This window comes from Chlorocebus sabaeus, chromosome 21, assembly GCF_047675955.1.
Source record: "Chlorocebus sabaeus isolate Y175 chromosome 21, mChlSab1.0.hap1, whole genome shotgun sequence".
Taxonomy (NCBI): domain Eukaryota; kingdom Metazoa; phylum Chordata; class Mammalia; order Primates; family Cercopithecidae; genus Chlorocebus; species Chlorocebus sabaeus.
The window spans coordinates 95512853-95527200 of NC_132924.1; the positions used below are offsets into that span (position 1 = coordinate 95512853).

At 35.1% G+C, this 14348-nt stretch overlaps 1 protein-coding gene across 8 annotated transcripts in view; it reads right to left on the reverse strand.

Moving 5' to 3' along the window:
- Nucleotides 1-14348, reverse strand: part of CADPS2 (calcium dependent secretion activator 2) — a 560307-nt gene that overhangs the window by 150749 nt on the left and 395210 nt on the right. For all 8 annotated transcript variants that reach the window (XM_073009305.1, XM_073009306.1, XM_073009312.1 and 5 more), the window contains exons 12-13: nucleotides 3535-3671; nucleotides 564-751 (exon numbers count right to left, since the gene is read on the reverse strand). In XM_073009305.1, the coding sequence (XP_072865406.1) occupies nucleotides 564-751; nucleotides 3535-3671 (325 nt within the window). The remainder of the gene's footprint in view (nucleotides 1-563; nucleotides 752-3534; nucleotides 3672-14348) is intronic.

Sequence of the window (14348 nt, forward strand, 5' to 3'; positions counted from 1 at the left end):
AGATAGATAGCTGTGGAGGCCAACATTAGGCATTTTTTTGGCATCTTGGTAAAACAAGAGTACTTGTTCCTAAAGTGTGGATTAGGGAAGGGGCTGAGAAGAGACTCTACATAAACCCCATTATTTATCTTGTTTTATCAGTGAAAATTTATTCTACAGAGGAAAAGCAATGATCATTAGTTACATACAGACCTATGAACATATCCTACCCAGGCACATATATGCATTACAACAGGAATCATAGGGATACTTAAGGCTGTTCAGACCTACTACTAGGTGGTACATAAGAAATAAAAGGCAGATTCTAATCTCACAGATATATTTTTCTCTCTCTCTTTCAAGTGGCTTTACCAGCAAAAAGAAACATAAAGTGTAGCCCACCTAAATCAACAGCATATTGATGCACATTTTTTTCTGTCTTTTTTTTTTTTTTTTTTTTTTTTCCTTTTAAGAAGTGTTTGCTATTTAAAATCTGTTACTAGGTAATAATGGCAAAGCACATTTTTCTCTCTTTTCCATAGTCAACCCCATACATTTCACTCTGTATTTGCAAGTAAAAATACCTGTTGCCGTGCACATGAGAGGCACAGAATGCAAAGCTGTAATGGAGCAGGGTAGGGTCAATGACAGCACCATTTTCTGAATGTTCCATCAGTTCTGTAAGGTAGCAGAGATGTCTGTGACAACCTCTCACACCATAACGGGCACAGTACTCATCTAACACAAAGACTTGGCCAGGGCTAAACCATCCCTGCAAAATAAAAAAAGATACATAGATATGTTTTTTCTTTCTATACTATTATTTGCTTTCCTGAAGGCACTTTTAGGCCTTATAAGCAGAAGCTGCATGAAAGTATCTTGACATTTATTTTATTAGTGGTATGTTTCATGAAGAGCTAATGTCATCAATTTTGAAACTGATTTGGGACACTGGCAACCTAATGCTATTCTCTCTTTACTGTCACAGCAAGGCATGGGTAACTTGTGCTTCTCCACTGTCACTCAAAATTAGTCAAATTTATTCATAGGATCTAAATTATCACACACAAAGAGTGTTACTCCAAAAAATTCAGTCTCTTTACGAATCAATTAAAAAGAGAAGGAAGACGACATTATAGATGAAATTTCTTGTTCAGGAAAAGTTTTATAAAGTGAACTGAAAGAAAATGTCAAGTTTAGCAGCAGTATACATGTACTATTTGGGAACTTAAATATCTGGGATATTTTTCTCATTCTGTTTGTCTTCCTATGAACAATGTAACAGAGTTAATGCTTTATATTAGCAGCTTCTGTTCCTCCTGAAATGAGATGTTAGAATGTATGTGTGTGCATGCATGCCACCTGAACACAGCAGGCAGTTTATGTGGCTAAACCTGGAGGGCAGCGTCAGGTGGAGCTGGCTTATAAAATATCTTGATAAATTATGTGGATTTATATAGATTAAGATAGTAAAAGAAAAGAAGGGAGTATAGAGAGTTTTAAAAGGGGGCAGGGTAATCATGTAAGAGAAAGAAAAGAATAATGAGAAAAAGGTGAGAAGGCAATAAAGGAAAGGAGGAAGAAAAGAAAAGGAGTAAGAGAAGAACCATCATGCGTGGTAGTTACATGGTTTCCGGGTTGCAGATAAATAAGCTAAAGCTCAGGGATGTTAAGTGAATTGTCCAAGACCACACTGCAAATCAGTTGTTGAGTCATGATTTGTATTCAGTCATTTGCCTCCAAAACACTTTCTAAGCAAATCACACTCACTCCCCTCTAGGTGCAGTGGAAGACCTTGTAGCATTCTCCTCAGACTCCATATTACACTAGGGGTCATCAACAAAATCAAAACAGCTTTTGATAATTGAATAATGTGTTTGAGTGGAATCCAAGAGGGCACTATCCCTTATTGATGTTCACTCTACGTGTTTGTCCATGAAAAGTTGGACTAGGATTTTGAGATGATATGTTTTACTCTCCACATGATTGTAAAGTTTGAGTTGGATCAGGTTCAAATTATACTTAATAAACAATCTATAAATGAATTAATGAACTGTTAGTGTCAGTGTGGCAAAAAGTTGTTTCACTTCTTCCTCTCTGAAGTATCTCCAACGAGGGGTGGCATTTTGTCTGAAATCTTAAACAGAATGTAACTTTATTACATGAAGTTTCAGGTTGAGCATCCCAAATCCAAAAGTCCCAGATCTGGAAAGCTCCAAAATCCAAAATATTTGAGCATCTACATGATCCTGTTAAATCAAGTTTAGCCTAAAGCTGCCTCCTTACATATTTTAAGTTCAGCCTAAAGGTTTCTCTATACATCGTGAATTATAAACCAAATGGAGTTGTAAGTACACTGTAGTCTACTATTGTGCCAATCACTGAGTTTTGACCCATCAAAGGTGGCCAACTGTTCAAACTGTGTTCAAATCAGGTAAATGTTGAGCTGTAACCAATATGGCTGTTTCTGTACCTTACTTCTGTTTTCTGTACATCACTTTCCTTTTCTGTCTATAAAACATTTTCCACCACATGTCTGTGCCGGAGTCTCTGAGCCTACTCTGGCTGAGGAGGCTGCCTGATTCATGAATTCTTCTTTGCCTAATTAAACTCTGTTAAACTTAATTAGGCTAAGGTTTTTCTTTTAACAATGCGCAAAGGAAACTGATTTTGGATTTTTGGATTAAGGATGCTTACATTGTACATATAATGCAAATATTCCAAAATCTGAAGAAAATGCAATATTTGAAACACTCTGGTCCCAAGCATTTTGGATAAGGGATATTCAACCTGTACTATGTTCAGTGTCCAAGAGATTAAAGTGGTGATAGAAATACGCATTTTCTGGCTGCAAAAATTTCAGAGGAATTGCTATTCACAATGTAAATGTTTGGAAAAACACATAATTTTTAGGTTATAAAGTTTAGTCCCCATATTCTGAGGTGTCAAGCATTCCTTTTAAATAAATTATACTTTATATCCCAAATTTTGGCTACAATTTCAACACATACCAGGAAACAGTTTACTCAATTTAATTCACTCATTTCCTTTTGTCAAGGAATTCAAGTTATACTTTGGACGGCTAGATGAAACTAAAACTTTCCTTTTGTTATGTATAGCTCCTGTCATGTTAATTCCACTCTTTCCCCTGCCACTTAGGTTGTCCTTCTAAGAACAAAAGAGAGAAATGTGAGGTGTCAACATCTGGGGAACAGAACTCCAACCTTAAAATGTCTGTAAGTACTATAACAGAGGTTTTAAAAAATCTTTATTAAAAGCCTTCTATTTTCACTGAGCCTTCTTTAAAGGGACTGATAAACCACAGTTTAGCATCTATTTGAGTCTATTCTCCTGTCTATTGAGTGGCACAGCAGTGGTCTTCAAGTGTATAATTTTTAAATTGGGAAGCAATTGATTGGAATCCTTTATCCCTCACTCCAACTACCATTATTAAATGAGTCAGGAATAAAATGCTGGTTTATAACAATTATTTCTCACTTTCTAAAATCTTTTATTCCAACTTATAGGGGACTAGATAGACAGACTTGTACTCACCAAGCAAGAATAGGAATCATTCAGTCTGTGATCCAAAGTCTGCCTCTGGAGTATTCTAAAAAGGAAGGCATGATCAAGCTTGCAGGGGTTTGCAGAAATAAACTCATCCATACCATGTTTCTGAAAACGATCTGCATCTGTAAATTCAGGAAAGCATGTAGAGTACATTTACTTTTCAGGCTTAATGATGGACAGATACAGGTTGTGAAGAATACAAAATGCAGGACTCAAACAGAAGACTACCTTTTATCAGTAGCCTGAAATATGAAGTATGAGGCCAACAGTTCAGCATATTTACATAAATTGCAAAATTTTTGAAGCCTAAGTAAAAATGACAGCAAAAAATCTACAAATCATTTACAATGCAGTAATTACATTTCCATTCAAAGCTATATCTAATATCCATCAGAGGAATAATCTTATTTTCCAATGCTGAGAAAAGTTGTATTTTAAATCTCCATTTACTGATAGAATTGACTAGAAAAGAACCAAGATCTATTCATAAAAAACAGCAATGATGCCCAGAAGTCTGCTTTCCAAATGGCAAACTAGGGCAGAATTGAACGAACACACTTCAGCTGGATCACTTCCAGTCTTCTTTTTGTAGGGAGATTTTAATGGGACCATCCTTAATGTAAAAATGGCAATGAGCGCTCTCAAGCTTCAAGTTTAAGAGACATGAAAAAAGGGAGCATCATGTTTGTGCAAATATGCAGACAAAGCATAACGTCCCAAATGGCACTTCAATCAAAGGCCCAAATTTATTGTTCTTTACAGATTGCATCTTTCAACGCCTGTAGACCCTGCGGGTTTATCAAAAGGCAAGCTTTTATGATTGCTTTCATTAATGGTATGTTTTGTCAAAGTCTTCAATGTGAGTTATTTACTAAGCACAGAGAGAAAAAGCCACACACTACCCCAAAGGAGTGCTGGGGTGTTATTACATTAGGTCTGTTAGAAACATCGCGCATATTGAGCAAGCAATCAGTTATCAAGATAAAAGTGGACTCTTCTCACAATGGTAAAACGGAAGCTCCATTGTTCCTTAAAATTCACAGATAGATCTCTTTCTGGTCATCATAAGAAAAGCAGAGTCCTAAATGTAAGCTAAGTGTAGTTTCTAAAACCTATATAGTATAATCTTAAAATTGTAAAGGAAAAGAGACAAAAGTTTATTGATTATACCCAATTACAGAGTCAGACTCATAATAAAACTCAATATTGATCTGTGGACATGATGCTAACATAATCAGTCACATTTAGATATTTTAGCCCAGATCATATTGATCCATGTCAAGTTCAACTTTCAGCCATATTTGTAGATGGAAGAACTATATAATTCAAGCTGAAGGGTCCTCAGAATCACACTAAAAAAAAAGATACACAAACTAATGTGCATCTCACATTAATGACAGATAGGAAAAGGTGAATATAGCAAGTAATCAATGAATGGCAGATTGCTGATATGTAGGGTATAAGGTTATAATCCATGGAGAAAGTATCATACATATACCTTCACATTTAATAATTACCTGAATGATTAAATACATTACATGTGAAAAATTAATATTAACTGGATAAACACAAAACTAAACAGCTTTTCCTGAACTAATATACAATCCAACTTCTTTTGTATTTTATTCTTCTGAGACTTTTAATATAAAGTTAAAGATGTGATAATGTAATGTGAAATAACATCGATGAATAGGAGGCAGAATAGTAAAACTGCAAATCACACATATTATCAAATCGGAAGATTCTTTTGTATTTTAAAAAAGTACCTTAGAATATTCATTTTTCCATTTATCTCGGCAAAAAATTCTTGTATCATTTTTATGAAACGAAATTACTAGTTTTATAAACATCTGCTAAATTTTATACCTTATTTCTTTCACCAGAGAAGGGTGTTAAAAATAATGCCCATTAATGGTTAATCTGTTGAGAACAGGATAGTAATAAATTTCATAGGAAAAAGACCTATCAGTCTTCTTTTACTATAAAGATTTGCAGAAGCAATTAAAAAATGGGCATACAATCTTTAAATAAAAAATGTGTTTCTGAAAAAAGGTCTATAGTTAATTTCTATAATTAAATCATATTTTTGTAAATTTATACCGTACTTTCCTCAGGAAATACAATTCCAAGCCATCTATCTGCTAAGGTAACAAGTCTTTCCAAATCACATGAATGGAAAATTACTTTTCAAACAATTACCATTGGTGATAAAAATGATATTAATGATAGCACTTTGAGTCACAAATACAGACTCTACTTGGAAAAAAACAGGCAAACAAACCCATTAAAATTTGTATTTAAGAAAATCAACAACCTTCAATTTCTCCAGGGCTGTAATTTTATGAAAGTGAAATGTGTTCTTAGGAATCATCCTATTTTTAAAACACAGGCTGTGAAGATCAAACATTTTTACCTCTTTCTTTCTATATCAGATCAGCACCATTCAGAACATTTCATGCAAAAATACATTACCATGTGGCAGTATAGTCTTAGTTTCCACGAATTTATGGAAGAAATAAATAAAAAAGTAACAGTCTTGACCTCCCTGAATGAAACAGGGTGGTGGGGGGTCGGGAAGGGGAGAGAGACAGAGAGATAGAGAGTGAGAGAGAGAGAGAGGCAGCTAGGTAGATAGGCTATGTTTCAATAAAACTTCTTTTTCAAGAACAGGCATTCAGTTTCAGTTTGCTGGCCCTGTGGCCCTTGTTTTAAATAAAATAATAGCAATGTATACAAGTGTGTATAACATTACTGAAAAGTGCTGGGCACGATGGCTCACGCCTGTAATCCCAACACTTTGGGAGGCCGAGGTGGGTGGATCACCTGAGGCCAGGAGTTCGAGACCAGCCTGACCAACATGGTGAAACCCTGTCTCTACTAAAAAAACACAAAAAATTAGCTGGGCATGGTGGCAGGCACCTGTAATCCCAGCTACTTGGGATGCCGAAGCAGGAGAATCGCTTGAACTCGGGAGGCGAAGGTTGCAGTAAGCTGAGATTGCGCCACTGCACTCCAGCCTGGGCTACAGAGTTAGACTACATTCCCACCCCACTCGCCACCCCCGCCCCCCGCCAAAACAAACAAACAAAAAAACCAAACCAAACCAAAACAAAACAAAAAACTGTAAAGTGAAATGTAAGGCAACAATACCATCAAAGCTAGGAGGAGTGAAACAGATGTAATACTACTGAAATGCTTTTTTAGTAGTAAAATTGTGTGTGTGTGTATATATTTAAGCTTTACAACATGATGTTAAGGGATACATATAGACAGTAAAATGGTTACAGTACAGAAGCAAATTAACAAATCTGTCATCTCACATAGCTGCTTTTTTTGTGACTGGGCAGCTAAAATCTACTTACTTAACAAAAATAACAGTACAATTTTATAGATTCTAGTTGTTATGTTATACATTAGATCTCTAGACTTGTTCATCCTACACATCTGCTAGTTTGTATCCTTTGACCTACATCTCCCCATTTCCTCCCTGCCATCTTTCACTTTAAAGTTCTCTCATGAACTAATGCAAAACAGAAAATCATATATCATTAAAATATTATCTAGTTTCTTATTTTTATAAAGATATATTTTCACATAGCTTTCTACAGATATAACATAACTATATGTTACTCTTGAGAGACAGAGGCATCATCTATATCAAATGCAAAACATGCTTTTTAGTCAATTACCAAATCCAAGGCTTTAAAATTGCATTATACTGGATTATCTGCAATTAATGTTACTATAACACAACATTATGGTGACTAGTTTTAAACAGAAAATTATTCATGATGTTACTCAGATTTCTCTGATAATGGAAAATTTCAGTTCAATCTGTCTTCTGAAACAATGTGACAACTATCAAAACAAACCAACAAGCTATGAGCTTAAGCAGTATACTGCAAAACTGTCATAAATTGTGATGATTAACCTATGGACTAACTACAGATGTGGGACATGGTAATTGAGGATACTGATGGAGTTTCTATGGCAACAGTTGGATATATGCTCGAGCGTCTTTAGGCAGTACTGTCACCAGGTGTGATAACAGTAGATGGAATGAAACCCAAATTGAGAAAGATTATTATTTGCTATAGATCTAAGAAGTTATAGAGGCTTTATGTAAGTGAAACCTAAAAATTGAATTTTTTCATTAGGATAATAGCTGTTGGAAGTTAAGAGGAAAGAATAAGTAGGCTGACAGTATCAACTTAAATAGGTAATACAGACTTGAAAATAGGTAGCATAGAAAATGATATGAGGACTATCAGTGAGCTAGTAGATCCCACTGTGGTGAGAGAGCTTTTTGGTGGGCACTGACCGCAACCTGCCCCTTAAGTGCTCAAGAATCCAAATCCCAGGAAAGGCATCTAAGTCAGAGAGAACTGAAGTCATCTAAGTCAGGGAGATTGAAAAAAAAATTGAAATAATTCTTTTTTCTTTGTAACAAATTCTCATGGTACTGCATTTGTTGCTGCTCCTAGTGTTGTGAGAAATCATGGATGAAAAAGGAAAAAGGAAAGAAAAATGTAAAAGGGCACTCTGGATGAGAAAAGGAAGCCATTTATTAGCATTCCGAGGTCACTCTGGTGTCTAGGAGTGGAACTCTAGTATCAAAAGGACTAAGAGGGTGCTGTCAGCCAAGACTGCTCTCTGCAAAATACTGAGCTGAACTAAGCAGCAAATGACCCTTTTGAAATATAATACAATTTACTGTCCTATGTTTAAAACTGGCCTATGTTTAGGAGTTCACCTGTAGCTGCATTTACAACTACTCACATCTGATTATACACTTATTATAATTCAAAACTCCCATAAAGCTTGAAAATTTACACGAAGTTAGAAGTGGCACAGCAAAGTAGGTGCCACTTCTCTTTTTATACCATCCATGTAGGTTTTAATAGGAAAAGTTTAATATTTAAAATTTTATCTAGATCAGCCTGAATAGTATGTCCATGTTTTATGTATACATACTTTCTGCTGAAAAGCAAAGGAGTTTGTTCACACCTCTATTATTGACCCAAATAACTGCTTAGCTTCTTTTGGTTAAATTGATTCAAAACCTGATATATGAATTAACATATCTTGCTTTCTGCAGCAAATAACACATAAGTAATACTTTTGCATGATGGCAATTTTGATCAACACAGAAACTTATAATCACAAATAAGTAAAGTAAACCAATGTTGAAGATTTATTAGAAATAATGTGTTCAATGTAAAGGAAAGACAAATGCTTCCCTATGAAGTGTGAAATTTAACATATTAGATCAATCATGAAAATAAGTTCACAAAATTAACTGTCAGTTTATATTTCAATTTAAGAATTTAAAAATATTTAGCTTAAAAATAAAAAGCAGCTGGCAGCTTTTTGGTTCATTTTTGATATTAATTTATTATTGGAAGACAAATACTACTACTCATATTGTATTATGTGACACACACATTGTATTATGTTACATATGTAACTGAGAGACAGTGAAAACCAGGGTGCGTGCACTGCACTTTGGTTGGAGAGAACAAAGAAGGATAGTTTAACCAAAGAATGTCCGTCAATCTGGCAACTCTAGTACGTTATATTTGAAGTGAAAAAATTGTTTACCAGCCTCATCCCCACCCCTTCAGCTCACTCTCTTCCCTTAGAATTTTTATATATCCAGAGACTCAAAGAAAAAATGAAGTGGAATAGATTTGCTTATTAGAGAAACCTATAAATATATATTCGTAATGTCTCAAAAAGATAAGGTTGTCTTCCAGTAAGTTAGATTTTATAATATTTTATTTTTCTTAGTTATTTGTATGCTTAGATTTTTTTTTTTAAAATAAGATTCTTTTTTAAGTTTTAAGATTCATAGTTCATTCTAAAGCACTGGGTTTGTGAAAAATAAATAAAGATACATACTTCACAGAAAAATAAAATATAGAAGAAATAAAGTAGCAACTATTGCCTCCAACAAAACATATCCACTGAATTTCTTAGATGTAATTCTACCTATATTTTGCTTTTTCAATTGGGTTCTTTTTATGTAGTGAAAATAATACTACATGTGTAATTTAGCATTTTTTCCACTTAACATATATTGACCATTTGTTTTGCATGTTATTACAACACCTTCGTGGCTATTACCCTTGTTCCTGTATGAATGGTAGATACTAGGTTGTTTCTACTTTTTTGTTGTGATAGACATTTTTTGTTTTGTAATCAATAAAGCTAAGTAAACAAGATCATGATATTCCTCAAACATTGTATCATTAAAAAATTTTAAAAATATCTGATTTTAAAAATCATGAAAATACTTACCTTTACCAGCTACAGGTCAGCAAAGAAATGAGAAACAAAGCATATTTAAATGGGTTGGGAACATATACATTTATCCAACTAGACATTTAAATTTTTATTTTGTTTTCTCAATTTCTACTAGTGATTTTAAAAGTTGTTTTTCTGAAAGATCATCAGGAAAGAAAACAAAATTGATTAAGTCAATGGAGGGAGGAAAATACTATGGATGAAACTACTCTCTGGAGTAATTCATGACGTTTCTCTGATAGGTCAGGGTCAGTATTCTCATTCTGATGAGGTAGAACATGTTCTTTCTTCCTCCTTTCTTTTCTTTTCTTTTCTTTTCCTTTTTTTTTTTTTTTTGAGATGGAACCTTGCTTGTTGCCCAGGCTGGAGTGCAGTGGTGCGATCTCCGCTCACTGCAAGCTCCACCTCCCAGTTTCACGCCAGCAGAGGTCAGCACTGATTAAACACTTTACTTGTAGTCTGGAACAGAAGTCAGTTGTTGTTAACAAATTGAAACAGTTTGGCTTTTTCGTTATAACAAGTGAATTCAGTTCCTATAGCCTGATCAATTCTGCCTTGACAATAAATTGATAACAAATAATAGAAAGGTTTTGTTAGAAACAGATTATAGGGCTGGGAGCTGTGGCTCACGCTTGTAATCCCGGCAATTTGGGAGGCCAAAGTGTCCTCCCTGATGGCAGATCACCTGAGGTCAGGCGTTCAAGACCAGCCTGGCCAATGTGGAGAAACTCCATCTCTATTAAAAAGACAAAAATTAGGCAGGTGAATCCCAGCTATTTGGGAGGCTGAGGCATGGGAATCTCATAGCCTGATTAATTCTGCCTTGACAATAAATTTATATAGAATAATAGAAAGGTTTTTTTTTGTTTTGTTTTAATTTGTCAAAGGCAGGTGCATTGGCTCATGCCTGTAATCCCAGCACTTTGGCATGCCGAGGCTGGCAGATCACCTGAGGTCAGGAGTTTGAGACCAGCCTGGCCAACATGGAGAAACTCTGTCTCTGCTAAAAATACAAAAATTAGGTGAGTGTGGTGGCACACACCTGTACTCCCAGCTGCTGAGATTACTTGGGAGGCTGAGGCATGAGAATGGCTTGAACCTGGGAGATGGAGGTTGCAGTGAGGTGAGATGGCACCACTGCGCTCCCTCTCTCTCCAGAGGCAGACTCTGCCCAAAAAAGTTCTGTATTATTCAGCTATGGTCTTAAAGGTCTGTGCTAGTGGTTCCTACCCACTTTTCTTGCCACTATGTGCAAGCAACAATAGCCATGAGCTCAAAACATTCCTTGGGAATTCCTTGTACTCAGGATGTTAAGAAAAAATAAGGGAACACAAGTGAAGGAGGGTGACAATTAAAAAAAAAATAGCTATTAAGTCACTGTAATTCTGGGGTTTTCAACTGGAGGTGATTCCTCACCAACAGCAACCCTACCCTCTGGGACATTTGGCAATGTCCACAGATATTTTTGGTTGTCTGACCTGGGACCAGGTGGGAGACTACTGATATCTAGTGGGTAGAGGACAGGGATGCTGTAACACATCACATAATGCACAGGAAAAGTTCCTTACTCCACTCCTTGCCCCAGAACAAATAATTGTCTAGCCCAAAATGTCAATAGTGCTGAAATTGAGAAACCATGCTTTAACTTATAAAAAATTCATTCTGCTTCTGGTCATGATGGTATAATTGAGAATAAACTTAACCTCCTACCTGAACTAAGTTTTTGAAAAAAAATTTACAAAAAGTTTCTTAAACACTGCATGTTGGGCAACACGGGAGAGTGATTCCTGAGGGATGGGAAACAAGGTGAGCCTTACAGTTACCCCAGGTTACTGCCAGGAGAAACTCTATAGCTCACGGCACAAGGAACAGGAACTCAGGAAAAGCCCAGTGGTCTCCCTGAGTTGAAAAATGGAGCTGACAATTCAGGAGGGCCACAGTAACTAGAGGTTGTAGGAAAGAGTACTGGAGAGAAGAGAGTTGCCCGGAAAGAGAAGGCCTCCCCCAAGAATTCAGCTGACTACCCATCAGTTCATGCACGTGTAGAAAGGGAAAGAAGCAATCTAAAGGATTCAAGAGGATAGTGTCCCAAACTCACACAGCCTAGAATAGCACTGCTTCTCAGCAGCAAGAATATAAAAGCTCATAATTCACAGGTTATCAGTTAGAGTATTAAGAATAATGTTGGTCCAGAAACCGGGAAAATGCATCCTGGACTAAACACTGCTTGGTTTTCCCTAATAAAACGTGAAAGCAAAGCTTGAAAGGATCGAATTGTTTCCAAGTAACTTAACTGTGTCTCAGAACAAGCATTTTTATGAAGAAAAGTATACCAAGGCACATCATAATCAAATTGCTCAAAAACAGTGTTAAGGAGAAAAATCTTTAAAGCAGTTAGAGGAAAAAAGGACATTATTTATAGAGGAACAAACCAAAATAGCACATTTCTCATTGGAAAAACAAATGCAAGCTAGAAGAAAGTGGAGCAACATCTTTAAAGTACTAAAAGAAAAATATCTTTAAAATGAGAGTAAAATAAAGACTTTTTCATATATAAAGAAGCTAAAAGTATTCATTACCAGCAGATCTGCACTACAAGAAAAGTCAAAGGAGGTCCTTCAAGAAGTAAAAATATATGCGCTAGACGATGAAAGACAGTGGGAATGGTAATGTACATGTACGTAACATGTACATAATGGACATGAACAAAATGGACATCTACATAACATTTTTCTTTCACTTTTAATTTCTTTAAAACATATTGACTAAGGTAATAATCATAATAGCAATGTATTGTGGGATTTACATCATATATAGAAGTAAAATATATGACAAGAATAGTGCAAAAGTCAAGAGAAGAAATAGAAGTTTACTACTGTAAAGTTTGCATACTATACATGAAGATGTATAATAAATTTAAAGTGTATACTTTAAATTCTAAAGTAATCACAAAGATAACAAAACAATTGGGCTGAAATAAAAAATTCCATTTTACTAAAGCAACAAAGATGAAATACCTAGAAATAAATCTGACAAAAGATGTGCAAGATCTGTTTACTGAAAACTACAAACATACCAAAGAGAAACTAAAGACTACCTAAACAAATGAAGTGACACATTGTATTCACAGATTGGAAGGCTCAATATTAAGAAGTCAGTTTTCCAAAATTTTCCACGGACTGACTGACCAAAGGCATTCCCAGTAAAATCTCCAGCAAGGAATGTCAAGATGTTTTAAAAATTTATATTGTACCTCATATATATACACAATTATTTGTCAATTAAAAATGAGTAAATTTATTTTGAAAATTCATAGAGAAATGCAAAGGACATAGAACAGCCAAAATATTTTTGAATAAGAGAAATCAATTTGGAGGACTTGGACTACCTGACTGTAAGATTCACAAAGCTACAGTAATCAAGACAGTGTAGTAATAATATTAAGATAGATAAACTGACCAAAGGAAAAGAAAGGATAGCCCAGAAATAAACTCATATGTAGTTAATTGATTTTTCACAAATGTGCAAGGGCAATTCAGGGTATGACAATCTTTTCAACTCTTTGTGTTAAAACAACTGGACATCCATATGCCATCCATAAATACTGATGGATACCTCTCACCGTATACAAAAATTAACTCAAAATGGTTGTAAAATGTAAAAGCCAAAACTGTAAAATTTCTAGAAGAAAGCAAAGGAGAAAATTTCTGCAATTTGGGTTGGGCAAAGATCCTTTAGTTACAACATCAAAAGCACATCTATGAAAAAAATTGATAAAATGGACTTCATCAAAATTAAGAATTTCTTTTTTTTTTTTTTCTGAAAGTCACTATTAAGAGATGTGAAAAGACAAGCCATAGATTAGGAGAAAATATTTGCAAATCACATATCTGACAAACATGCTGTATCCAGAACACACAGGCAAACTTCATTTTATTGTGCTTTGCAGATGTGTTTTTCATAAATTGAAAGTTTGTGGCAACCCTGTGACAAGCAAGTCTATGGTGCCACTTTTCTAACAACACATGCTCATTTTATGACTCTGTTTCACATTATGGTAATTCTCACAGTATTTCCAACTTTTTCATTATTAGTATATCTATTATAGTCAGCTGTGAAAAGTGATCTTTGATGTTATTTTAATTGTTTTGGGGTGCCACAAACTACACCCATATAAGATGGTAAACTTAATAAATGTTATATGTGTTCTGACTGTTCCCTATCTGTCTTCCTTTTCTTGGGTCTCCCTATTTCTTGAGACACAACAATATTAAAATTAGGCTAACTAATAACTCGAAATGATCTCTAACTGTTCAAATGAATGAAAGAATCCTGTCTCCCTCACTTTAAATTTAAAAGCTACAAATGATCATGCTTAGTGAGCAAGGCATGTCAAAAGCCAAGACAGGCTGAAAGCTAGGCCTTTTGCATCAAGTAGCCAAGTTGTGAATGCAAAGGAAAAGTTGTTGAAGTAAATTAAAATTGCTACTCCA